General features: G+C 41.5%; 1 protein-coding gene across 5 annotated transcripts in view; it reads left to right on the plus strand.

Moving 5' to 3' along the window:
• LOC137370072 (talin-1) overlaps positions 1-27302 on the plus strand; it is a 302720-nt gene that overhangs the window by 205046 nt on the left and 70372 nt on the right. For all 5 annotated transcript variants that reach the window (XM_068032178.1, XM_068032203.1, XM_068032212.1 and 2 more), the window contains 8 exons: positions 7016-7150; positions 7693-7821; positions 9070-9172; positions 19525-19733; positions 20991-21110; positions 22620-22817; positions 24058-24197; positions 26805-26898. In XM_068032178.1, coding sequence (XP_067888279.1) covers positions 7016-7150; positions 7693-7821; positions 9070-9172; positions 19525-19733; positions 20991-21110; positions 22620-22817; positions 24058-24197; positions 26805-26898 — 1128 coding nt within the window. The remainder of the gene's footprint in view (positions 1-7015; positions 7151-7692; positions 7822-9069; positions 9173-19524; positions 19734-20990; positions 21111-22619; positions 22818-24057; positions 24198-26804; positions 26899-27302) is intronic.

Raw genomic sequence — 27302 nt, forward strand, 5'->3', positions numbered from 1 at the left:
CATTATGCTCCATCTGCCAGATTTTTACCCACTCATTTAACCTTTCTATATCCCTTTGCAGACTCCTTATGTTTTCCTCACAACTTACTCTCTGACCTATCTTTGTGTCATCAGCAAATTTAGCAACCATACTTGATCCCTTCATCCAAGTCATTGATATAAATTGTAAATAGTTGACGCCCCAGCACTGATCCCTGCAATGCGCCACTAGTTACAGCTTGTCAACCTGCGGCACAGTGGTTAGCACCGCAGCCTCACAGCTCCAGGGACCCGGGTTAGATTCTGGGTACTGCCTGTGTGGACTTTGCACGTTCTCCCTGTGACCGCGTGGGTTATCGCCAGGTGCTCCCACAGCCAAAGACTTGCAGGTGATGGGTAAGTTGGCGGTTGTAAATTGCCCCTAGTGTAGGTAGGTGGTAGGGAATATGGGATTACTGTAGGGTTAGTATAAATGGGTGGTTGTTGGTCGGCACAGACTCGGGCCGAAGGGCCTGTTTCAGTGCTGTATCTCTAAATAAAAAATAAATAAAATGCCCCATTTATTCTTACTCTCTGCTTCCTGATAGCTAACCAATCCTGTATTCATTTTGTGTAATAACCTTTAATGTGGCACCTTATCAAATGTCTTTTGGAAATCCAAGTACACCACATCTGCAGGTTCCCCTTTATCCACCTTGCTTATTCCTCAAAGAACTCTTAATAAATTAGTCAAACTCAATTTCCCTTTCACAAAACCATGTTGACTCTGCCTGATCCCATTAAGAGTTTTGAAGTGCCCTGCTATTCCCTCCTTAATAATAGATTTTTCAGTTTCATTGTTGGTAAACATATTGTTGAGCAGCTATGGGTTTCTACATGGACCATCAATTGGCTACACCATTCATGTACCTTGCATGACCATATATTTTTTTACATTTGATATTACGTTTATTAATCAGTTTGCCTAGTTTAGACTGGTCCCTTTGGTAGCTTTCTTATGCAGTAGCTACATGACACGTGAATTGGTGTTCTCAACTTTGGGAATACTAAAGGTGTCTTTACTCCATATTTGTTCATAAATTTTATAAACTCTGCCCAAAACAGATTCTGTTGAGGTATCCATTATAACATTCACCCATTTGCCATCTCCATTTTCTACTATGAAGCCAATTTTCAAGCTAGTTGGAAAGTTCAGCATTAACAAACAGTCAAAGCCCCCATGCAAGACTTTATAAAAATGTCTCCTGAAAATGCAAACATTCTGTTAATTAGTTATCATTCATAACTTTACTCATCTGAAAAAAAATTCCACTGTTTTTGTGAGGCCCAGCGTTTTGCTTTTAGTGTTATACAGGCTACTTCTTGGGAGTGCTTGGATAAAACATCCACAAGGTTTTTACCTAACTGATTTTCCATTAACTGGTTTGCACTTCCCCAGTTCACTTTTTTACTCTTTAAACTTAGAGCCCAGCTGGTCCTCATTAGTTTAACAGATTTGACCTCCAGCATCCGTGTTGACAAACTTCTTCATCGCCAAATTAGTGAGCACTCAATTGCTTTATGAAAGGGAAATTGTTTCTGACAAATTAGTATTTTTGAGGATGTAACTAGTAAGGTAGATAGAGGGAAGCCAGTAGATGTAATATACTTGGATTTCCAAAAGGCACTCAATATGGTGCCACACAATAAGTTAATACGAACAATAAGGGCTCATAGAGTTGGGGGTTGTATATTGGCGTGGATGGAGGATTGCTTAACGGACAGGAAGCAGAGAGTAGGGATAAATGGAGCATTTTCAAGTTGGCAGGCTGTAACTAATGGTGTGCCGCAAGGATCAGTGCTGGGGCCCCAGCTATTTACACTGTATGTTAATGACTTAGACAAAGGTGGCAGGACATATCGAGAGAGTAACTAGCAAAGCATAATGGATCATGGACTTCATAAACCTTTATAAAGCTGTGAAAGCCACAATGAGAGTATTGCATCTATTCTGATTGTCACTCTTTGGGAAGGATGTGAAGGTCCTTGAGAGGATGCAGAGGAGACTTACCAGAATGGTTCCAGGTCTGAGGGATTTTAGCTAAAAGGTTAGTTTGGAGAAGTTAGGGTTGTTCTTGGAGGGTGGCGGGGAGGGGGAAGGAGATTGAGGGGAGATTTGATAGAGGTGTACAAGATTATGATATGTTTAGATAGGGTAGACAAATAAAAGCTGTTCCCCAGAGCTGATGGTACAAGGACTAGATTTAAGGTTTTGGGCAAGAAATACAGGGAGGATGTGAGGAATAACTTTTTTACACAGCGAGTGGTAATGACCTGGAATTCGCTGCCTGCGAGGGTGGTGGAAGTGGAGATGACGAATGATTTCAAAATGAAATTGGATGGGCAGTTGGAAATAAACCTTCAAAGCTATGGGGATAAAGCGGGGTAATGAGACTGATTGGATTGCTGTACAGAGAGCCGGCTCGATGGCTGCCTTCTGTACCATAATGACTCTATGCGGAGGCCGAGAATAATGAACCTGGGTTTGCTGACAATACAAAGCTAGGTGGGAATATAAGCTGTGAGGATGTCACAACGAGGCTGTATAGAGTTATAGACAAGTTAAAGAGTGAACGACAAGGTGGGAGATGGAGTATGTTGTGAGGGAGTGTGCGGTTATTCACTTTGGTAATATGAATAGCAAAGCAGAATATTTTAAAGGCATGAAACTTGGGTGCACTTATACAAGGAATACAAAGTTAACATGAAGGTTCGGCAAGCAATTAGGAAAGCAAACGGCATGTTGCCCTTTATTGCAAGGGAATTGGAGTACAAGAACAAGGAAGTTTTGCTGCAATCATATAGGGCTTTGTTGAGACCACACTTGGAGTACTGTCCGTAGTTTTGGTCTCCATATCTAAGGAAGGAAATACTTGCATTGGAGGCAATAATGTGAAGGTTCATTAGATTGGTTCCTGGGATGAGTGATTTGTACTATGATGAGAAGCTGAGTAAATTGGGTCTATACTCCCTGGAGTTTAGAAGAATAAGTGATCTCTGCGACGTATAAGATTCTGAAGCGGTTTGACAGAGGAGACACTGAATGGTTGTTTCCCCTGGCTGGGGAATATAGAACATGGGCACAGCCTCAGGATAAAGGGTTGATCATTTAGGACTGAGAGAAGGAGAAATTTCTTCACTCAGAGGCTTGTGAATCTTTGGAATTCTCTACCTCAGAGGGCTCTGGATGCTCCATCGTTGAGTATATTCAAGGCTGGGATAGATAGATTTATGATCTTTCAGGGAATCGAGGAATATGGGGAGCGGGCTGGAAAGTGGAGTTGAGGCAGAGGTTCAGCCATGATGATATTGACTGGCAGAGCTCCTATTCCTGCTCCTATTTCTTATGTTGTGTTTCTATTATTTTTGAAATATCTTGGCTGCATTGGCTTGTATCATTCCTCAGCCTTACTGACCTTTCCATTAATTTAAAGTGGCAAGCACTGGATTTACTTCCTGGCTGACTGTATATTGAACATCCAAGCCCACAGGTTAAAATTGCACATGGGTCAAATTGTGTATATAATATAAAATATAATTCAAATATTCCTTGCTATTAAAGCTGCCTGGAGGACTTCAAATGAAAGAGAAGGGTTTTGAGACAGAAAAAGAGATGATGTTTTAGCTCTGGAGATTGAGGACCTAATGCACAGAATCGCAGAATTGTTACAGCACAGGAGGAGGCCATTCAGCCCGTCGCGTCTGTGCCGGCTCTCCAAAAGAGCACTTGCCTAGTGCCACTCCCTGTAGCCCTGCACATTCTTCCTTTTCAGATAACAGTCTGTTACAGCCATGTGGTGAGAGATGTGGCTGGTTCCCACTGTTCAACTCTCACCTGACCACAGCAAGGGTTTTTGTCTTTAGGGTTTTAACTCCTTTGTGTTTTATTTGTCAAATAAACAGACAGTGACAGTTTTTCTTGTAGGTTTAAAACAGAAGTTTAATTAATTATTGAACAATGTGTCTTATCCCAAAATTGTCACAACTGCACACACTCGGGCATTGCATGTGCACGCACGCATACAAGAAGAGACTGATAGAGAGGAAAAGGGGTAAGTGATTTTTAGTGAGTTAGGGTTTCAGGTCAAGTTCTGTTTGGTTACAGCCCTGGGGTAAAGGTCTGCAAAGGAAACCTGACCGAGCCTGAATGCCGGGCCTGGAAGTGCGACCTGACCCCGAACCCGACACATGTTGTCGGGGTTGGGTGGCAGACCTTTACATCAGTAGATGGGAAAAGGCCTGCTGCCCGACCTGACCCCAATGGAACCCGACAAGTGTCTGGTTTGGGTCGGGAATTTCTCATATAAGGCTACCCAACAGAGCGTTGCAGTGCTTTGTCCTGAGGTGATTTGTAGATTTCGCTGTCAGTTGAAACTTCACTTTGAAGACAGAAGATCACTTCTAATTCACTGCTGCACAGGTTGAAAAGGTAGAATTTGTAGCAGGGCGCCTTCCTTTTTGGTTTGTTGGATTTTCTCCCAGCTCTTAGCTGGACAAGCTTTTGGTGATGCTTCTTCTTGGGTGTGTCTCTCTCTCCCTCGGCCTCCCTCTCTTCGTCGGCCTCAGTCTGTCTCCCTCTCCCTCTCTCCAGTTAGCTATGTTTAAGGTCAAAAATGGTTTCACACCTTTGCCTCTTTGGAAACATAGATCCTCCCTGGGACTGACAGTGGCCCAGGATGTGGCTACTTCACACCTTCTTGGTTTCAGAAGAATCATTCAATTCAAAAATGTCTCTTGATGGCTTTAGAATGGGTACAATTGACACCTCTTGGTTTTGGATGTTTTCTTTTGTCTTTGCCAGACAGTTTGTACAAAGCCGGGTCTTTTAAACTACAGTGGCCATTTTTTAGCACATTGTCCACTTTTTAACAATAAAGGCCATTTAATAACTCTCTGGGTGAGTTAGAGTCATAGAGTTATACAGCACAGAAACTGGCTCTTGTAGTTTCAATCACTACACTTTGTGAGTAACTCAAATCCAATTCTCTATTGAATGCCTCAATTGAACCTGCCTGTACCAGACTCTCGGGCAGTACATTCCAGATCCTAGCCACTCGCTGCGTGAAAAAGCATTTCCTCCTGTTGCTATTGCTTCTTTTGCCAATTACCTTAAATCTCTGTCCTCTTGTTATTGATACCTCCGCTAATGGGAGCAGTTTTTGCCCTATTTACCCTGTCCAGACCCCTCATGATTTCGAATACCTCTATCAAATCTTCACTCAATCTTCTCTTCTCCAAAGAAAACAGTCCCAACTTTTCCAATCTATCCACGTAACTGAAGCTCCACATCCCTGGAACCATTCTTGTGAACATTTTTTGCACTTTCCCTAATGGCTTCACATCTTTCCTAAAGTGTGGTGCCCAGAATTGGAGACAATACTCCAGTTGAGGCCATTCCAGTGTTCTGTACGTTTAACATAACTTCCTTGCTATGTCCCTATTAATGAAGCCTAGGAGTCTGTATGCTCTATTAACTGCTTTCTCAATCTGTCCTGTTATCTTCAATGATTTAAGCATATGTACAACCAGGTCCCTCTGCTCCTGCGGCCCCTTTAGAATTGCACCCTTTATCTTGTCTCTCCACATTCTTCCGATCAAAATGAATCACTTCCAACAAAATAATTTGACAATTCACAAGATCGCAAGTTTAGTATTCATTAGTTCCTGTGCTAAGTATAGAGTGTCTGTTAACCATATTCTGTAAAGATTCTTGGTGTTTCACAGCTATCCAGGTGGTATGTTATTGAGGAATACGACTACTATAAAAACAAGTGTTTAATGAGTATCATACAACATAACCAAAGAGTGAAGCCGTTACATAGAATATACAACTCTTAGAAGTAGGGGATCTGGCACAATTAACCCCTTCATTCTCAAGTTCTGAAATGTTTTCAAGTAATATCTGTATTGGTGACGGTGGTTATGTTTTATTCAGTATAAGAAAGACTTGACATGCTAATGTCTGAGCGGTAGCACCGAAGTGCAACAGCATTACCCTTACACTCTGGTTAGAAGAGTGATTTCCTTGTGGTGCCCTGATGGCTGTGCCCTAGGCACTACGTCAGTCATTGTGGCACGTATGATCCCTCTGCCAGCCCATCCTTCCACGAGGGTTCATCAGTGGGATAGTTCCAAGTCTCTGGCCGAATACTTTTACACCTTAAGTTCTTCAGGGAATCCTTTCTTATACATTTTCTACACAGTAAAGTCTATGGAGACCTGTTTAACCGAAACTTGGACTTGCTTTGATTTGAACTTTCCACGCACCCATCTGCCTACCCAGGCCAGGTCAGTGTCTACGACTCAAGGCACTATTGTTTTCTCTGGACTTTTATCTGGGTCTCTGGAATTGTACCAAGTTGTTATCTTTTGGAAATCTCTCACAGGTCGTCTGTTTTCACACTCTGCTAGCTGAAGTTTTCCTTTTGAACATTTGGTTCATTTAAAACATTTGGTCATTGAAGGCTCAGGGCACAGTTTCCCATTATTTTACTTCGCAGCTGTTTCTAACCAGGGCATATCACAATAGGATTTTAAACGTTCAGTATAAGCATTATCATATAGCAATTAGAGCAAACTCTGATTTAAAATCAGTCATAGCATTTAATTAGTACTTGTTGGTTAGCAAGAAAACATGAAGTAGAGGTTTCCCAGGGTTCTGCACAACGAAGAAACAGGCCAATTGGCCCAACCAGTCCATGCTAAATGTTTATGCTCCACAGGAGCCTCTTGGCTTGTTCTTCGCAAGTGGAAAGAATCCCTCTTTGTCTAATCTGTCCAAGGCATTCTTCATTTTAAAGACCTCTGTTAGGTCACCACCCACCCAGCCCCAGCCTTTGCTTTTCAAGAGCCAATTGATCTTTCCTGATGGGTATAACTTTGCATTTCTGGTACCATCCTTGTAAATCATTTTTGTACCCTCTCTATCCTTTTTTAAAAAATGACAACCAGAATTGCACACACTGCTTTTAGCTGTTATTTGTTCTTTGTTTTGCAGCCTGGTGCTAAAATGGTTGCTGCTGCCCGAGCTACAGTTCCGACCATTGGCGACCAGGCCTCAGCCATGCAACTGAACCAGTGTGCTAAGAACCTGGCAAACACCTTACAAGAGTTGCGAGCAGCTGCACAGAAGGTGAGTAAAATATTAGACCTTTGATCTAATTAACAACAGGAGGATGGACCACATCTGATTAACCATGTGGTTAAGATATTTCTCCTCTGCTTCCATGATAAGTACAGGACTGGGTGTCAAACCAGGAAAGGAAAAGGGTTACTTAGTTCCTGTATATGATGTATTTACTTATGAGCATGGAATACAGGAAGTATGTCAAGAATAAGCTGAATAATCTTTAACATGAAAGCATATCTAACTTCCCCCCCTTCAATTTTTTGCCCTCCTTTTGTGCCATTTCGATTAAAATATTACAGTAGAATGATACAAATTTCTGTCCTTCGTTTTCAGGTTACCTCCATATTAAATGTCAAAGATATTAACAAGTTTGACCTATTTCAGAAGATTTGGATCAATAAAGTGCATTGTGAAATGAAATGGACAGAAGTGTTTGAAATATTTAATATAGTTTGGAGGACGACTTGTAATTATACAACCACCTATACTACAATAGTAAATTACTTGTAACTGTCATCAACTAAAGACACTTCTTCTCCATATAGGCACAAGATGCCTGTGGTCCATTGGAAATAGACTCGGCCCTGAACCAGATCAGAACACTGGAGAAAGATCTGCAGGAAGCAAAAGCAAATGCAGCAGAAGGAAAGCTCAGGCCCCTGCCTGGAGAAACGGTAACAAGGCTATCTGCTTATGGATTCTATATTTGATAGATGAAAAGAAACTTTAATTTGCCATGATATTTGTAGTAGGTAACCAAAATAGTTAAATATACATCTGCAATATTTCCACTGGTTCCAGCTTTCTTCATTTTTATTATTGTTTCCAAAGAAGCAATATCTAAGGCCTAGCTGAAATCCAAATATACTGCTTCCGCTACCTTGCCCCTATCATTCTCTACTGTCATACTCTCAAAACCACTGGAATTGTTTGAACCCATATTGGCGATCTTTTACAGTTTTATTTATGTCCAGATGCTCCACAATCTTGTCTTTAAAAGAGTTTTCGCAACTTCATCCACAATGGATATCAAACCTCTTGGTCTGTACTTTTCCGAGATCACTTTTGTTACCACTTTTTAAAAATAGGAGTAATATCTACCATTCAACAAATACCTCTCCAGTATCCACTGATTTCTGGAAGATTTGCACCAGATTTCTACATTGGGAGTGATAAAAACATAGAGGAATCAGCTTATTGTTACTGTTCCAGTAAAACAATCCCAAAAATAAACCAAGTATTTCAATCTTTATAATGACTACTTTGTCATAATTGCTGTAGGTTATGTTACCTTATGTGTAAAGAAATAATCCACATGAAGCAAAGCCATCTTGGCTGTTAGAAATGTTAGGTGATTTCAAACATTCAATTTGATTTGTCTTTGAAGGCATAAATGCCATGTGACTGGAGGATGTGGTTTCCTCCCAATACAGGTTGTAGAGTTTGTAATTTTAACTTGGACAGCTTAAGATCAGTTTATAGTTAGATATGAGTGCACAAAATGAGATGTAATTTGGCAGTCTGAGAAGTTAGAAAAATGACTAGGAAATGGAACAGATGTGTAGAGGGTGCATTTCTACAGATGGGGTTAAGAAAAGAATGTTGGTGATGTGCACTCAACAATGTTCCATGAATGCTAGGTGCAATCTAAGAGTGATTAATGACATTCGGGCAGGTTATAAATCAGATGTGAACCTTATGCACTTCACAAAGGTAGAAAAAAATGAAATATGTTGACTAAAATCAAAAATACATTCTCTTTTTCGAACTATCATAATATTTAGAATATGCTTTTAGTCTTAATATACTGCATGTTCAGGTTCACTTGATATTGCAAAGATACCTGTGGATCAGCAGATGATAACTTGTTCCTCTTAACTCAGCTGTAACCAGAAATAACTTTCTGTGTTTATCACTGGCAGCTGGAAAAGTGTTCACAGGATTTGGGAAGCAGCACCAAGATGGTCGGCGCTTCTGTAGCTAAGCTACTGAGTGCAGTCACACAAGGAAACGAGAATTACACTGGTATGTTAGATTATTATGGGTGAGATGAAATACTCCAGAGAAACTGCTGCCATAATTCACGCAAAAAATGTGTTAAAGATCAAAATTGAGTTTGTAACTAAAAATGTATAGCATTGTCATCTTAGAGTCTTTCCAGCTTTCCATTTTCGATTTTAACCATATCTGATATTTTTTCCTATCTGTTGAGCTATTCAGACTAAATTTTTGCCCAAAATGATCTTTCCGTTGCCTTTGCCACTTTTTGTAGCAGGTTTTAGAAAGCATCTGAGCATAAAGATGTATGTGTATATTTTTAATGATTTTCAATGCTATTTTTAAATAGTTGTTTTAGCCTGATCAGACTTGAGAAGTGGAACAGAAAATACCAGTCAGAATGTCTGCACCCTTTTCAGTGATCGAATTAATTACTTATTCAAAAAAAGACCAACAAAGCTTGGGTTCTGGCCTGTTCCTTGAATAGCAATAAGACTGACTTGTCACCCATAACAGCAATTAGATTTTTTGGAATTAACCATTAACATAATTCAAGCAATAGAATAATTTATGCATCATATTTAATATTGCTCCTTTTATAAGAGTGCATCGTTCGCTTAATTTGAGTATGCAAATAGTCATTTGATAGTACAGAACTTGAGAATTGCTGAAAATAGAGACATGTTGTCGAAGCTTTTCGTCTCTCACTCATCAGGACAATAGACAACAATAACCAATGTAAGGGAAAACAACTTATTGCATGAGAAGAGAGTGTCGCTTGGTTGGCAAGTGAACTCTGGTAGAGGCCTTGCCATGGAGAATGCACCAGTTTACGGTGACTGACACTTAACTGCCAAGCTTTTTTTGAAATTTAAACCAGGCAGCTTGACTCTGGTCAAGGCATTGCCCTGAGGAATGAACCAGCTGTCACTTATTTTGTTCAGCTCAAACAGGTGCAATATGTGTACATGTTCTTACTGTCTGCAAAGAACAGGGCCCTGTGTATTAATGTAGCTCCCAATACACGCGATTGCGCCACACTGCGAGCCCTACTGACAATCATAAATTGGTTGTCAGCATAATTCTTAACACACTGCAGATTATTTAGCAAATGTTGTCCAATCGTGGAATCTCATCTAATGTCGGGCACTGTTTTGAGTTTTGCAAGCACGGGCTGGTTGGGTGCACGCGGCCTGTACCTGCCCGTTGCAAACAGCAGAAGGGACATGTTTTTTGATTGAATCCACCAGTCTTCGGGACGTACAGCCTATATACCTAGCATCACTTCCTTTCCTTCCTTTTGGCCTCCTTGTCTCGAGAGACAATGGGTAAGCGCCTAGAGGTTGTCAGTGGTTTGTGGAGCAGCACCTGGAGTGAGAGTTGTCGATTTGTGTAAGATCTTCCAACAGGCCAGGACGCACAGTTTTGACGTTCCAGCTTGCAAAACGAAGGGCTGGTACCTTTCCTTTTTTTCTCACGCTGTTTGGTGAGGTGTTACGGTCGACTTGTCGGGCAAGGACCCTAAGCTGCAAGCTCCCATTGGAGCAAGTGGACTGTGGCAGGACAGAACCCTTCTGACCTGGGGGCTGCCCAGTTTGAGGCGGGCGGTAGCTATCCAATGAGATGCGATGACCTCTCCCACCGACAAAGGCAACCCGTGGCGCCCAATCTCTACGCCAATTGAGCTGGACTTAAAACCGTAACTGCTGCCTTCCGTGTTGTTTTGGTCGCTGTGAGGCAACTATGGAGTGACCTCTCCATGGCGCATGCCTGGGCGGAATGTATGGAGGTTGAGTTGCCCAAGCGTCAAACCCCCCCCCTCTCGGCCTTCCTAGTGGGGTCCAAAGGAGTGCAGAGCATGGCATTTGGCATCAGTTTGGCTGCAGGAACTGCCGGAAACATGCCAAAGGTGACACATGACGGTCTTAGGGGCTCCGCTTTGGATTTTTTGTTAGGGTCTACTCCCTTAGCCTTAGCCCAAGACGCCCACAAGGCCGTGGGGTTGTTAGCTCAACCTAGCATCACGCTGGCCTTGAAATTCATATATCACATTACTCATTTGTGTGATAGGGCTGTGCTAGGGTGAATCAAAGACGTTCTGTGTGACAATTGCTGCCCTGATCAGATCATTTCTCGCTGTATATCGCACTAACTTATTAACCGGCATAAGGCCGTCATTTTCGGCCCTGAAAAGTGTCCAGTTGACCTCAAATTACCCTGGAAGGGTAATGTATCCCAGAAATTTGAGCAACAGGTGAAGCTAGTTGTTTCACGCTGCTACTATGCAGTAGCAACACATGTGGTGTTCGCCTCTAACAGCCATCAAGCCAAAAAGACGTCCTGTCTATCGCACAAATGACTAATGTGATGCATGAATTTCAATGCTTGGTATCTAGGCCGTATGTCCTAAAGACTAGTTGATAGTATCAAACCACATTTCCCTTCCACTGTTTGCAACGGACACGGTACAGGCTGCACCCAACCAGCCTGTGCTTGCAAAACTCAAAACAGTGTCCAACATTAGATGTGATTACATGATTGGACAACATTTGCTAAGAATTACGTTGACAACCAATTTAAGATTCAGTAGGGCTCACAGTGTGGCGCATTTGCGCATACTGGAAGCTACATATATTAATACACAGGGCCCTGTTCTTTGCAGACAGAAAGAACATGTACACACATTGCGCCTGTTTGAGCTGAATAAAATAAGTGACAGCCATTTGCTGGTTCATTCCTCAGGGCAATGTCTTGACTCATCACAGTCAAGCTGCCTGCTATAAAATTTCAAACAAAGCTTGGAAGTTAACTGTCAGTCACCGTAAACTGATGTATTCTCCATGGCAAGGCCTCTACCAATCAGAGTTCACTTGCCAACCAATCAGCACTCTCTTCTCATGCAGTATAAGTTGTTGTTTTCCTTTACATTGGTTATTCTTGCGTATTGTCCTGATGAGTGCAAGACAAAACGCTTCGACAATATGTCTCTATTTTCAACAGTTCTAATTTAAGTGTGTCATGTGTCTGGGAATTCCATTGAAACTGGCAAAGTTTAAATCTCTCATTTACCAGTATTAAACTTGTGACTCCAAGATAGATGGCATAATTCTCCATTCCACTAGCACCTTCATATTTCTCTTTTCCATTGGCACATTCATCTTTCATCTTTACTGCATCCTTCCTCTACATGAAAATGGTGTCTCTAGGTTCAATTTCCATCTGACCCTACTTTGAAGCTGCCATCAGCAGCCCCAAAGATACTCCTGATCCCTCAACCTGGGCCACGCCAGAATTATTCTTCCCAAAGTGCTCTGCACCGCCACCTGAAAATGTGACTTTTAGATCCCTACACAACCATCCAGTTACCAATTGAACCTTCAAAAGAACACACCATGATCTGGCCTGTAGCTTTGGCCAGGTCCTACCCCTTGCAGCCACCCCTCGCAGATCAGCACCAACACCTCCCAGTGTAGAGAAGAATAACAGTAAGCAAAAGAAAAGAGGGATGAGGCAAAACAAAGAGACAAGACATGTATCCAAAAAAGACGTCTCAGGATCACAGAAGGGGAACCAGCAGTACTAGGGGAACAGATTAGTAATGCAGCATATTCTGAGAGGAACATCATAGATTTATTACAATATTAAAGATAATATATTTTAGCTATCATCAGGTCACCCTTCTTGCATGACCCAAATGAAAGCAAATCAGAATCAATTACTCAGAAAATATACCAATTTTTAAAAAACTCATCAACTAAATACATATCCAGATTATTTTGGATTATATTATTATACTGTGTGCACGTTTAAAAATGCACTCTATAATCTGAAGAACAAAAATTAAATCCTCTGACTAAAGCCCTCTGCCTTTCTATCACCTTCTTTAAGACCTTCCTTAAAACCCACCTATCTGACCCAAGCTTTTGTTCACCCCTCCTGTTATCTCCTTTTTTGGCTTAGCACCCATCTATTTCTGATACTCCGTGAAGTGCCTTGGGACGTTGTTGTACGTTAAAGCCAATATATAAATACAAGTTGATATTGTACATTACAACAGGTACTTCAACTTCCCATAAAGTTGCCCACCTCCTGTCAAATTACAGTTTTCAATCTAATCCCTGGCCCCTATTCAGCCTGGCATCAAGGCTAATGTCTGCATTCCTGGCAAGGCACTGATCACCAAAGAAGGTCTGCTATCGTTTTATGTTGCCATGGTGTTGCTCTGTGCCCCTGTTCATCCCAATTCCAGGATGTTGCAGGATGTTAAACTTGCCTTCAGCTTGTCATGTCCCATCTGGCCTGTTGCCAGTTGGGCTGCACACATTAACTGTTTGTCACAATTTTTCTTCTGCACATTTCTTCCACCTGGTTTGCTCATGTCATACTCAGAAATAAGGAGCGAGGAAAATTCAAATACTGCTAAAAATAAAAAGGTCAGCTCATCAGGCTCAGCCGGTCAGCCAAGTGAAAAAGACAGCTTCTCGTCAAGCATGCAACACCCTTCAATGTAAACTGAGGAACATCCAAAATGGCTGACAGATTGCACTTGCAGAAAAAGCTCAACTATACACAGATACTGGCAACATAAATTTCTATGAGGCACTAAAATCGGTGTATGGACCAGCACATCAAACCCAAAACCCCTTGAGGAGTGCTGTTGGCAAGACCCCACACACAGACAAGGAGTCGGTCCTGGATCGCTGGTCAGAGCACTTTTTGAAACTCTCTTTAGCGCCAAGTGCACAGTGTATGATACTGCTATCAATTGCATCCAATAACAGCCTGTCAAAGAAGAACTGGATGAGAGCCCAACTCTGGAGGAAACTGTGACCGTCATCAACCAGATGAACAACAAAGCCCCTGGAGCCGATGGAATTCCACCCGAAGCCTTGAAGTATGGTGGCCCTGCCCTATACGCCAAGCTCCATGAGTTTTTCACGGCCTGCTGGGAACAGGGCAGGATTCCACGGGATCTTCGTGATGCCGTTATCACCTTGTACAAAAATAAAGGAGAAAAATCAGACTGCTCCAACTACCGTGGAATCGCCCTCCTTTCTATTTCTGGGAAGATCCTGGCTAGAATACCTCTGAACAGGCTTGTGCCTACCATTGCGGAAGAAAACCTCCCAGAGAGCCAGTGTGGTTTCAGAGCAAACAGAGGCACCACAGACATGGTCTTTTCACTCAGGCAATTACAAGAAAAATGTTGTGAGCAAAAGAAAGGCCTAGACCTTCGTACACCTCACCAAGGCATTCGACACTGAGCAGAGATGGACTTTGGAAAATCCTTGAAAAACTTGGGTACCCGCCCAGTTTCCTGGCCATGGTGAAGCAGTTTCATGAAAATTAGTACAGACAAGTCAAACAAAACAGCGACCTCTCAAGTCCCTTTGTATCTCCAATGGCGTGAAGCAGAGATGTGTGCTGGCCCCGACCCTGTTCATCTTTTTCAGCATGATGCTGCAGCAGGCAATGGAAGACCTTCAGGAGGGAGTTTACGTATGCTTCCAGACTGAGGGAGGCCTTTTCAATCTCCGTCGTCTTCAGGCTCACACAAAGACAAAAAAAAAACTCATCAGTGAACTTCTTTTCGTCGATAACTCTGCTCTCCCGTCCCACAGTCAGTCAGGTCTGCAACATATGACAACACATTTTTCCGAAGCAGCACAACTCTTTGGACTAAAAATCAGTTTAAAGAAAACTGAAGTCCTACATCAGCCTGCACCCCAAGAAGAATATAGACCATCGAGCATCGTCATTGAGGGAACCAAGCTGAATGTTGTCGAGCAATTTACTTATTTGGGGAGCGCCATCTCGTTTGATGCCACCATAGACAGGGAAGTGGACAATAGGCTTTCAAAAGCAAACAGAACATTCGGCAGACTCTCCAAATGTGTGTGGAGCAACCACAGCCTCAGAGCACAAACCAAACTCTGTACAAAGCCATAGTCCTTATCACCCCTCTGTGTGGCACCAGGTCATGGGTCCTATAATTCCGTCATGTGCACCTTCTCGAGCGCTTCCATCAGCTCTGCCTCTGCAACATCCTCAAGATCCACTGGCAGGACCGCATCTCAAACATTGAAGTCCTGGAAACGGCCAACATCACCAGCATCGAGGTCATCTTCCTGCAAAGCCAACTGTGTTGGGTGGATCACGTTGCCTGGATGGATGACAGTCACCTGCTCAATATTGTGTTGTATGGAGAGCTGACCACAAGTTAAAGGAACAAAGTAGCTCCATGCAAAAGTTTCAAGGACTCCCAGAAGAAGTGCCCCTTTCTGTGTCACATCGACCATCGTCAGTGGGAAGCGCAGGCCATAGATTGTGATGCCTGGAGATGCTACATCAGGAGGACTACAGACACCTTTGAGACTGAGTGAAGAACCAGCATAAAAGAGAAAAGGAGAAGGATAGATCCAATTGCCCCCAGCAGCGATTACACTTTAACTTGTACCCACTGTGGGAGAATCTGACGGTCATGGATAGGCCTGACTGGCCACCAGTGGGCTTGCAACCAATGTCTACAACCTTCCCAAAATCTTCGTCCACAAAGAAATGCCAAGAGACTCGGAAATGAGCAGTGAGGAAAATTTTCCAACTTTAAAAAAGTTGTTTCTCAAATTATTTTGGCTGCCATGAAATTTCTGATATCTAAAATAAGGGTGAAATAAATGCATATTATCATTTACAGATTTCACAATAACATCATTTACTTAGAGTCACAGATACAGCACTGAAACAGGCCCTTCGGCCCACCAAGTCTGTGCCGACCAACAGCCACCCAATTATACTAATCCTACATTAATCCCGTATTCTCTACCACATCCCCACCATTCTCCTACCACCTACCTACACTAGGAGCAATTTACAATGGCCAATTTACCTATCAACAGGAGGAAACCGGAGCACCCGGCGGAAACCCATGCTGTCACAGAGAACTTGCAAACTCCGCACAGGCAGTACCCAGAATCGAACCCAGGTCGCTGGAGCTGTGAGGCTGCGGTGCTAACCACTGCGCCACTGTGCCGCCCCAACTTAGTTATAATGTCCTTTGTGTCTGAGTTGGAATTTTTTTTACATATAGCCCTTGGCCCCTCTCGAAAGGCTAGGCTTGGAGTTGATTGTCTGCCCTGGCCTGTCGTTCAATTGGCAGAAGAGATTTGAGGACTGAGCCTGTGCCTACAAATCTCATGCTACAGTCTGGGCATGTGCACTATGAAGAAATATCCCAGCATGTAACAATATGATTTCCTGTCTTTTTCCTTGGGAAATAATATTTATTTGTTTTTCCCAGTTATTTCAAAACAAACTAGTATTACTTTTAGAAGCTTTCTTTAGATTTTGAGTGGAAACTAATTTCAACTGAATGTTTTTACGAGAGAGAGAGAGGGGGGATGCTGGCTTAAGAGGAGTGATTACAGCACATGCTTTTTTTGTTGTTCATGCCAGGCAGCTTAATACATCCATTGTTCGGGAATAGTTTTGTTCAGATGTGTATTAATTTATCCAATTGTAGTGAGCATGTAAAGTATTAATTATTTTCCTGGAACCATTTCTAAAAAAAATGGATTGGACACTAGTTTGTCACTACTGTGATCTTTGTTCAAATTCAACCCCAACTGGTGGGATGAAAGACTCTCTCTGCTGGCTGGGCAAGTACTATGTGACGTCTCAAAGCAGTTCAATTGGGCGTGAGCCTACAGCTCAAAACTCTCTAATTCTGGCAGCAATTAGTACTCGAGGCTATAGGATAGTTGGTATCTGAAATGAAAAAAATGCCCCACAAACGCATTATGGGGTGTCTTGCTGAGGTTGGGCCGAAGGCATGTTTTGAGCAGAGTAGAAGCATCTGGGGCTATAGCTGGTCTATATCTCACCTGGGAGTTTCTGATGCTCTCACTGGGTGTAAAAAAAAAACACAGATCCATTTCCCAGTCCTGTTGTCCCTCAGCTTGATGAGCACAATAGAATTGGGAGAAGAAACACACACACGCACTTCATGTCATTCGAGCATAACTTTTACAAACTTCTTTCCAAAGTTTTTAATTTAATATGTACATCCCTCTCATATTTTCAACACTGCCATTCCTCTTGGAATGCTGTAACCTCTGAATAAGCTATGCAGAACACCATAGGAAATCTGTTAGAATTCTGTTTATTTTCCTCCACCATCAAAGGTGTGAAATTTTCCAGCCTGATTCTTTGTTAAAAATTGTTTGTGTTCCATGCCAGCATTGCTGCCCCTTTAGTCATAGAACGTGTTCTGAAGTGTGCAAGTGAAGTGATGAATAAATAAAGCAAATGAACAGGATGTGTAAAAATCCATCTACTTTTATGGCTTATTTTTAGCTCATTAGCTATTAAACGTATTAAACTTCATTAAAATTTTTGTTGGCTTCAGTCCTGCCATCTTGTGTAAATACCTGGCAAGAACATTTATCTCTATCTGTCTGCTGCAAGTGTACTCGCATGAGCATTGGGTGAAGGCAGGATTAGGCATGGCTGTGATACCCTCACTTTGGTCCTTTCTTTATGGCGCACCCTCTTCTCTGCGTAGACTTAGTTGAGAGTCCAGCATTCTAGCTTTTGAAGCTTCCTAACTGTAGCTATACCTTACAAGAATCTTACTTTAAAAACATTTGTTGTAACTTGAGGCTAAAATGATCTAATAGTTTCTATTAATTGTTAAGGTTATAGGTGAGAGTTTGTCTTCTCAGGTACTCACAATATGCCAAGGAATAAATTTACTAATTTTAATCAGTTTCTCATCCCAAAATCATTTGTTCAGTGTGCCTCTACCTCTAGTTAGTGCTGTTTTTTTAAAAAAAAATCTTGCTACATGGTTATCTATAAATTGACCTTTCTGTCAGACTGGGATATCCTGCACTACTATTTGCTCGGCCCTTCCAGCTGAGAGGAAGTCCGAGGTTAGGTCTCTGCAGGGCATAAATTTGTCACATGCGATCTTTGGTCTTTGGCTTCCTTTCTGCAAGTCTTGTTTCTGCTCATGGCAAAAAAAATGGAGAAGATTTATTAAATGATGGCCCTAAGAAAATGACCTTTGAGTTGGTGTATCCTCCAGTTGAGCAGATGTTTAGCCACCCAACTAAATTCATTAATGATGGCAGCTGCTGATGTCAGCATATCTCCACAGCTGTAACAATATGTGGAACTCCCAGGATTGCTTTGCCTGCTGTTTATAAACCGGAAAAAGCTGCCCAAACTTGTCTGACAGGAAATAGAATTTAATTACGTTTTCTTGTCTCATCCTGCTGCAGGAAACTTTAGTATTCAGTCTAAGGCACACTATGGAAATACAAGAAACTCTTAAAGATTAACTAAACTGTTAGTTGTAAAATCAGAAGATGTTTTGATATAATTTTCAGTTTATAGAAAAAGGTGCAAAACTGCACGCATGGTTTAGTGAATAAACACATTACACACTCTTATTGAGCCACACTAACCAGGAATGTTCTCAGATCTGCTTTGTGTAGGTTTACCTACCAAGGTATCAGATTACAGGGCAGCAGCAGAAATAAAGAGGAAAATAACCTACAGTTGACCGCAATATCCCTGGGCAATGGGAAAATATAAAGTTGGTTAGGATTTCTGCAATATAATCTCTGACTGAAATTGTACCTCAAATTGAGTTATAGCTATTTCAGAAGAGGAGGGGCAAGGGGACAACATTGGTGGTGCGGTGGCAAACCAAAAGGTAAAAGCTGAAGTTTGTGCTAGGAAACGATAAGCCATTGTCTTTAAGTTTTATTTAATTTTGTGTATGAAAATAAATATTGAGCAACGTTAGTACTGTAGCTGAAAAGAACTTAAATGGGAGTGACCAGATTGCAGTGAGAGGTTAATCAAATAAGAGGAGGATCTTAACTATTTTTTGGATACAGGAATGAGGTGGAATTACTGCTGCACTGTGCAATAAAATGAGTTGAGGGAGCTCAGTATTTCACTTAGTACTTGCAACTTATTGGTCTTTGTGTTTATCCACCTTCCTTTACAATAAATACATTGAACAGAATACAAAACAGTAAAATCAGAATCTATTCTATGATATAGGATTTGAGTTCAAGACTTCTGTTTGATTGTGACACGCACACAATCTGTTAGCCTGCCAAACACCCATGAAGAATGGCCACTCGGGTGAGTGTCAGATGGTAGGAGATGCTGAAGTGTGCCCTAGTATGATTTGAGTGCTCCAGGAGAAGAGAAAGTAAATCTTGCCTTCCAGTGTCTGTCTGTTTGATATGAGCAAAAAGATGGAGATTAATGTTCTTCCATGTGACACTGATTGGATAATTTGGAAGCACCAAAGTCAGATGTGTATGATAAACACGAGAATATTTTTGTTAATTGTGTTTCAGGATTAGCCTCCAGAGAAGTAGCTCAAGCCTTAAAAGCCTTGGGCTCAGCTGCACGTGGTGTTGCAGCTAATACTACTGACCCCCAAGCACAGAATGCGATGCTGGAGTGTGCAGGTGATGTTATGGATAAATCCAGTAATCTAATTGAAGAGGCCAGGAAAGCTATGGCAAAGCCAGGTGATCCAGAAAACCAGCAACGGCTGGCACAGGTTGGTGTACTTGAGCATGACAGTATTCGCTCACTTTTTTACCCTGCCTTCCTCAGTATAACCACACATACCAAAACTGTAGGGGTGGATGGAGGAATTCACACCAGCACGTTTCTACGTAGGGCTTAGATGTCTTTGTGAGGCAGAGTAGAGGTGGGTTCATTATCAGTGGACTAGTAATCCAGAGCCCACGGCAGATGGTGAAATTTGAATTCAATTAATAAATCTGGAATTAAAAGCTAGTCTAATGCTGACCATGAAACCATTGTCAATTTGTTGTAAAAATCCATCTGGTTGACTAATGTCCTTTAGGGAAGGAAATCTGCTGGCCTTACCTGGTCTGGCCTACATGTGACTTCAGACCCACAGCAATGTGGTTGACTCTTTTTTTTAAAAAAAATGCCCTCTGAAATAGCCTAGCAAGCCACTCAGTTCAAGGGCAATTAGGGATGGGCGATAAATGCTGGCCTGGCCTGCGACACCCATATCCCACAAATGAAAAAAAAAAATTGTGTATCTGGATCTAATTATGACAAGAGGAGAGGGGTGGTTGTCACCAAGGCCATTCTCCAACCCATTCTTTCCTTTCCTCGACCCACAAATAAACATGTTTATCAAATTATACATTTTAAACAGTCTATCCCACTTCCCTTTACAATAATATCTGCCTTCAAAAAGTTTGTTTGTAATTTACAGCTGCTGTCTAGGACCATTTCATATGCAATAACAGTCTGTTTAAATGTGAACTCTTGAAAGTCCAGCTAGATTTTGAAAAAGGCTAGTTATGCTTAGCAAAGTCGAATTCCTTCTTGTATAAGAGTAGGGACAGCCAATCTGCTGCCGCCTTTTCAGAGAAACAGCTCAGCCATGTGTTAACTTTAGAAGTGCACAATTGTTACAACTTCCACCCCTTAAATTTGACTTGAAACAATTAACAGATCCATCCCCAACAGCAGTGAGCACCATTTCTACATGAATCTTGCACAAGCTTTTACATCGCTACAACATATTGGTTGCATCTTAATGCTAGCCTAGTGAGCAGTCTTTATAAGGCTTTATTAACTGGTGCAGAGGCAAAGTCAGCATTTTCCCCAAAGTTAATTCATGTTGTACGACATGTTGATTGTATTTTGTGCAGCGCGCCTATTTGCTGTTTATTCTATATCTTTGGCACAAGACCACGGGTGTTAAGCCTGCCTTTTACGTATAAAGAAACAAAGTGCTAAATGTGTATCATGTCCACTTTTCTTCCCACAGGTGGCAAAGGCTGTATCAAATTCTCTAAACAGATGCGTGAACTGTTTGCCAGGTCAAAGAGATGTTGATGCAGCTTTAAGAACTGTTGGAGAGGCCAGCAAAAGGCTACTTGCAAACTCAGTAAGTAACAGAGGCAACTTGTAAATATAACTAGTGATACAAAGTTAGATATAGCATTTAAAATATGTTGGCATATTGGAGATGGATTGCCCAGGAGAAAGCAGTTTCAGACAAAAGACAATTGTAGAAACCCAAGAAGTAATGAATTTGATATAAAAACAAAAAATGCTGGAAATACTCGGCAGGTCTGGTAGCATCTGTGGAGTGAGAAACAGAGTTAACATTACAGGTCTTTGACCTTTCATCAGATCAACATCAGGCTTTGATGAAAGGTTACAAACCTGAAACCTTGGACGGAATTTTACGCCGCCCAAGCGGGTCAGATGGTGGCGTGGGGGCGGCGTAAAATTGAGCAGCAGGCTCCGGGAGGCCTACCTGCCCCAATTCCGCCTCCGGACAAGTTTACGGCAGTTGGATGGGAGGTAGGGGGGTGGGGAACGGCCTGCCTGCCCGAGGCCAATCAAGACCCTTAAGTGGCTACTGAACATCCCTCGCCTGCCTCCACGGGTATTTTACCCATGGCAGATGGGTGTGTTGGGGACGTGAAAGGCAGCCCAGCAAAATAGCTGCCGGCCTTTCCGCGCCCCGGGGTGGGGGGTGCATGGCAGTCGAGCACGGGATGTCCGATTGAGGGCTGCCCCAGCCTCCCAACCTACCCCCAGGACCCAAGACAGCCCCCCACCCCTCCCCAAAGGACCACTCCAGCCTCACCAGGGAAAGACCGATCCCCCTGGTGAGGCATGCCCCTGCTTACCTTCCCTCATCGACCCATGGCGTCGTCTGGGCTGCAGTCCCAGCAGTGGCCACCGCTCCAGATGGTGCTGCTGGGACTAAGAGCTGCGGCCCGCTGATTGGCCAGCAGCTCAATGAGGCGGGACCTCCTTCCTCAAGTGGGTGGAAGTCCTGCCTCGGGACAATTAAAGCCTGGGGATCTGTAAAATACGGGACTGATCCCCAGGCTAGGCGGAAGTGGGTCCGTCACCGACTTTCACGTCGGAGTCTGACTCCCATCCATCCACCGTAAAATTACGGCCCTTAACTCTGTTTCTCTCTCCACAGATGCTGCCATACCTGTTGAGTATTTCAAGCATTTTCTGTTTTTAATTTTCGATTTCCAGCAACCGCATTATTTTGCTTTTGAAGTAATGAACTTGGGTCTATAAAATGTTGCTGACATCTTGAGATCGCTATGAAATTGGCCAACTATTTAAAGTTCATTTCAAGGTGTACAGTCTACGGAAGTCTTGTAATATTGAACTTCACCTTATGCATGCGTCTTAAATCTTTGAGATGTCAAGGCTTGGAAAGTGGGGGGTAGGTTTTCTCTAACTTTATAGAAGAGTTTTCTATGTCATTATGGTGTATATTGTAATGAAATTTATGAAATGTCTTGCCATGTGCTTAGCACAAATTGGTGTTTGGAATACACACTAAATTTGAAAGTTTTGTTTTTGATTGTGTCATTTTGAGGGGAATTTATTATATAACAAATACTTCCTCAATTTTTAGTTCCCACCAAGTTCCAAGAATTTTCAAGAGGCTCAAGGCCATCTAAACGAGGCAGCAGTTGGTTTGAATCAATCTGCAAATGAATTGGTGCAAGCATCTCGTGGAACCACACAAGATCTGGCAAAGGCTTCTGGCAAATTTGGCAAAGACTTTAATGAATTCCTACAGGCTGGCGTTGAAATGGCTGGACAGTCCAAGGTAAGAAAATAGGTAGGCAGTGGAACAAGATATAAAACGATTTCTAGTCTGACAGACTCAAACTTTCAAAGAAATCCAATTTAAAAAAAATTTCAAAGCTGCATCTACTCTGATGAATTAGACTCTGGTATGTTGTGCGGTTTCATAATCTTGTGCTGAAATACTGTGTTAAGTCTGGTAGCATTTCACTTCTAACGAGACTTAAGTTTAAAACTAAGGCTCATTAGATAGTCAACCGTATACTTAAGGGGTGGGGGAGATTTTGACTATTCCAATTATGTTAGCTTTCAGGTGTTTCACAGATATTCTATTTAAAATCTTGGATATTACAGCTCAGAAGGGGGCCATTTGATGTTTTTGCTGGTGCTAGCTTTTCAGCTTGAGCTATCTATTGTAATGTACTTCCCCGTATAACATTTTATACTTTTCCTTTTAATATACTGATACAAATTTATTTTTCAATGATAGTCTTAATAGCCACTTGTAGAAAAAAGTATTCCAATGGTCCCTTATGTAAAAATATTTCTTCTCATTCCCCTTCATTTATTTTTATTTCTATTTTAGTGATCTTGAGTTTATGCTTCTTGTTTCTTGGCCAACCAGTGAAAAGAATCCTTCAAATTTCAATTTGTTCTTTCCAAGGATTTGGGAAGTTGTACAGTTTGTACTGATGTCAAACCCAACGACTCTACAAATTCAATTATTCTGTATTTTACCTTCCATATTCAGAGGTTAAGCCAAGCTGACACTTGATAAGTATGGACCTTAACTATACAGGCTAGGAAAGTGCCAGATTCAGTCTCCAGTTTGATAAGTTAGCTGATCTTAGCCTCGGCACCCATACTGGGGAAAATCAACCAAGATTCCTGCTCCTGTCCATTGAGGCCTATACATGTGTGCACAGATGAATATTGGATGAGAATGAGACCCAGCCTGATTGTGATTTCTACCGCTCCCCCAAAAAGGGTCAAATAACCTAGCGGCATGTCTAGTGGAATGCCAGCACCAGCTTGACCAATGGTAGCTTGCAAAGCTACTGGATGGTGATCAGTGCCAATAGAACAATACCCATACCAGCAGTCAATGCTTTCAGGAGGAGGGTGTAGAATATTCGCAGGAGAGCAAAATTGTTAACACTATCTAGAGTCTGTTCAGATTTTTTTCAATCTTTATTTTAAAACTCAGCATATCAATTTACACAGAATTTTAGCTTCAGTTCTTAATCTTCGTACCTCCACAGGATAAAGAAGACCAGGCTCAGGTGATTGGAAACTTGAAGAGTATTTCAATGGCATCAAGCAAACTGCTACTAGCAGCCAAAGCACTTTCTGCTGATCCGACAGCTCCCAACATCAAGAATCAACTTGCTGCAGCTGCACGGTAAGCATGAAAATATGAGACTTTGTGTTTTACTTCCTTAAATGGACAAATCTCTGCAACCCAATGCCCTCACTTGGCATGTTATTTGCTACTAATCCCACATGGTAACAGTCTTGTATGAACAACTATGGAACTGTCAAAGCAGATCACACTAAAACTGCAAAAGTTAGGATAAATAATTGAAACTGTTGGAAATGCGACAAAGGTTGAACAGCAAATGTCAAGCGTCATTTGATTTTAGAGAAACTAGTTTCAAAAAGAGGAAGTAGCTTATTCCCATGGGATTAAAATTAAACAGCTGTTAATTAGCAGCTTTTTAATATGCTGCAAAACAAGATTGCTAGCAGTGCCTCTCCATAGGGATGGTTAAAGAGGCAAAACCTTTGCATCTTGTCGAAGTCATAGTTCAGAAGTTTGAGCTCTGCTATTCTCTATGAATACGTCACATAAAGCGAGTGCAGAGAGCCCTAAGTAAATTCAGAGATTAGAATTTTTTTCCTCCATAGGAAAAATTTTGCTTTTGTCAACTTTCCTCTCCTGAAGAACCCCCCCCCCCCCACCTCGCCCAGCATATTGCACAAGAAAATTGTTAATTTGAGATCAGTTGATGCCTTCAAAATGAACTTGAATGATATGAGTCGGACGATTGAAGATAACAAAGACATTAATAGCACTGCTTGATTTAGTATTTTTAATTACAGCGAAAGGAAGTTAGTGCTGTGTAAAGTCAGGATTAACAAATGTTGGAGGTGATGGGGAGTCAGTGATACAATAAAATACATATGGACTCTGGGTGTCGTTTCACACTTCACATGCTACTGTGAATCCCCATTTTTGCCACCTCCAGGTGCATTTTTTGACTCTTCAACTGCCTCCTGTTCTCCACTAATAATAACTGATTCAGACAGCACTTCATGTGTTTACATCTGCATTAAGTCCTGCACTCGCATAAACCCCTATCCTTGTTGAGCTCCAGTGGCTCATTGTCATATCAGATTTGTTTCAGAATCTGTTTCTTGGCATCAAATCCCTCCTTTCTCATCCAACTCTACTTCAGTGATCTCCAGTCATACACCTTGACAGATATACTCTGCTCCTCAAACATCTGCTTACTCCCCATTACTTGTTTTTTCTCCAACATCATCAGCAGCTTCTCCTTTTGAAAGCTTATTCACAGAATCACAGAATAATACAGTGCAGAAGAGGCCCTTCGGCCCATCGAGTCTGCACCGATGCATTAAAAACACCTGACCTGTCTACCTAATCCCATTTGCCAGCATTTGGCCCATAGCCATGAATGTTATGTTATTGTTGAATCTGCTTCCACCGTCCATTCAGGCAGTGCATTCTAAATCATCACAACTTGCCGTGCATTTTATTTCCTCACATCACCTCTTTTTTTCCAATTAACTTTAAATTCTGTGTCCTTTAGTTACTGACTGTTCTGCCACTGGAAACTATTGCCTTGTTTACTTTATAAAAATCCTTCATGATTTTGAACATCTTCCTGTAACGTTTTCTGCTTTATGGAGAACAGTCCCTGCTTCTCTAGTTTCTCCTCATAACTGAAGACACGCATCCCTGGTACCATTCTAGAAAATCTCTTCTGCACCCTCCCCAAGGTCTTGACATCCTTCCTACAGTGTGGTGCCCAGAATTGGCCGCAATACCGCAGTTGAGGCCTCGCCATTGTTTTACAAAGGTTTATCAAAACTTCCTTAATTTTGTACTCATTTCTTCTGTAATAAACCCAAGGATTCTGTATGCCTTTTTAATAGCCTTCTCAACTTGTCCTGCTGCTTTCACAGATTTGTGTACGTACACTCCCAGGTCTCTGTTTCTGCACCCCCTCTAAAATATCATTTAGTTTATATTGCCCCTCATTCTTCCAAAAAAAAATAATTTCACAGTTTTCTGTATTAAATTTCATCTGCCACTTGCCTGCCCATTTCACCAGGCTGTCTTCCTGAAGTCTGTTGCTACCCTCCTTACTGTTTCCAAGTTTTGTGTCATGTGTAAACTTTTGAAGTTATGCCTTGTATATCCAACTCTGCATCATTAATATATGTCAATGATGTACATTAACATGTCAGGTATTCCTCTTGTCTTTCACAGAAGTAATATCTATTTTGCATAGTCTTTGGTTTATTTCTATAATTGAAGTGATCATTTTCTGAATTTATAGAGTACTATAATTCAAAAAAATAGACTTCAAATAAACTTCAGCTTTACTGTAGTGATGGGTAAGCACTGATTAGTTTTTAAATATATTTTCTATACATAAATCAAGGGTTCTTTGCTTGCATTGTGTATTAAGTTAACTGAATGCTTGAAAAAATTGTGGTCTTAAAAGGCTTAAATGTTAGTAACAAGCTATTACAGGAATTGGGAATGTTAATTTGTCTGGATTTATCAAAATATTTTCATAAAAATTGCTAGCAGAAATTTAAAATCCAGCCCAGAATGCTCCGACTTTTCTCTGTAAAAGGTGTAACTAGTTTAATTTGAAAATATCAGCAAAGTTTGGGATTTAATGTATGGTTGCAATATGAATTTTATGCACAAGTAGTAAATCAATTGTGTTTTTTGTATTTGTTTATAATGTAGAGCTGTGACTGAAAGCATCAATCAGTTGATTACAATGTGCACACAGCAGGCTCCAGGACAGAAGGAGTGTGATAATGCTCTCCGTGAGCTTGAGGTGTGTAACAAACTTACGCCATTCTTTGTGTTTCCTTGATTTGAACTTCTGATGTTCCGTGGAGGATCCTGTTTACAGCTACAATTTCTGCATCGTAATGTCTTATTTTTCAATGCTTAATAGTAAATTATTAAATTACCACCAAGTGAATAACATGTGTTTCATACAAGACCTGTTGAGACCCTTTTCTCTCGAACAGAAGCTTCTTTTGGCTACTTACCCACTCTGATTATAGTTTGTCCAGAGTTTGCAGCAAGATCACAGCAATTGGTTAAGTACAATTGGTGGGTGATGCTGGCTTATTGTGATCAGACTTGGGAATTAGATACCTCTAACAGCTAAACCTAGATTAATCTAAATCTGTGAAGCAGCCAAATTTCAACCAGCTGGTATAAACAGTAGAA

This window comes from Heterodontus francisci, chromosome 1 (assembly GCF_036365525.1).
Source record: "Heterodontus francisci isolate sHetFra1 chromosome 1, sHetFra1.hap1, whole genome shotgun sequence".
NCBI lineage: Eukaryota > Metazoa > Chordata > Chondrichthyes > Heterodontiformes > Heterodontidae > Heterodontus > Heterodontus francisci.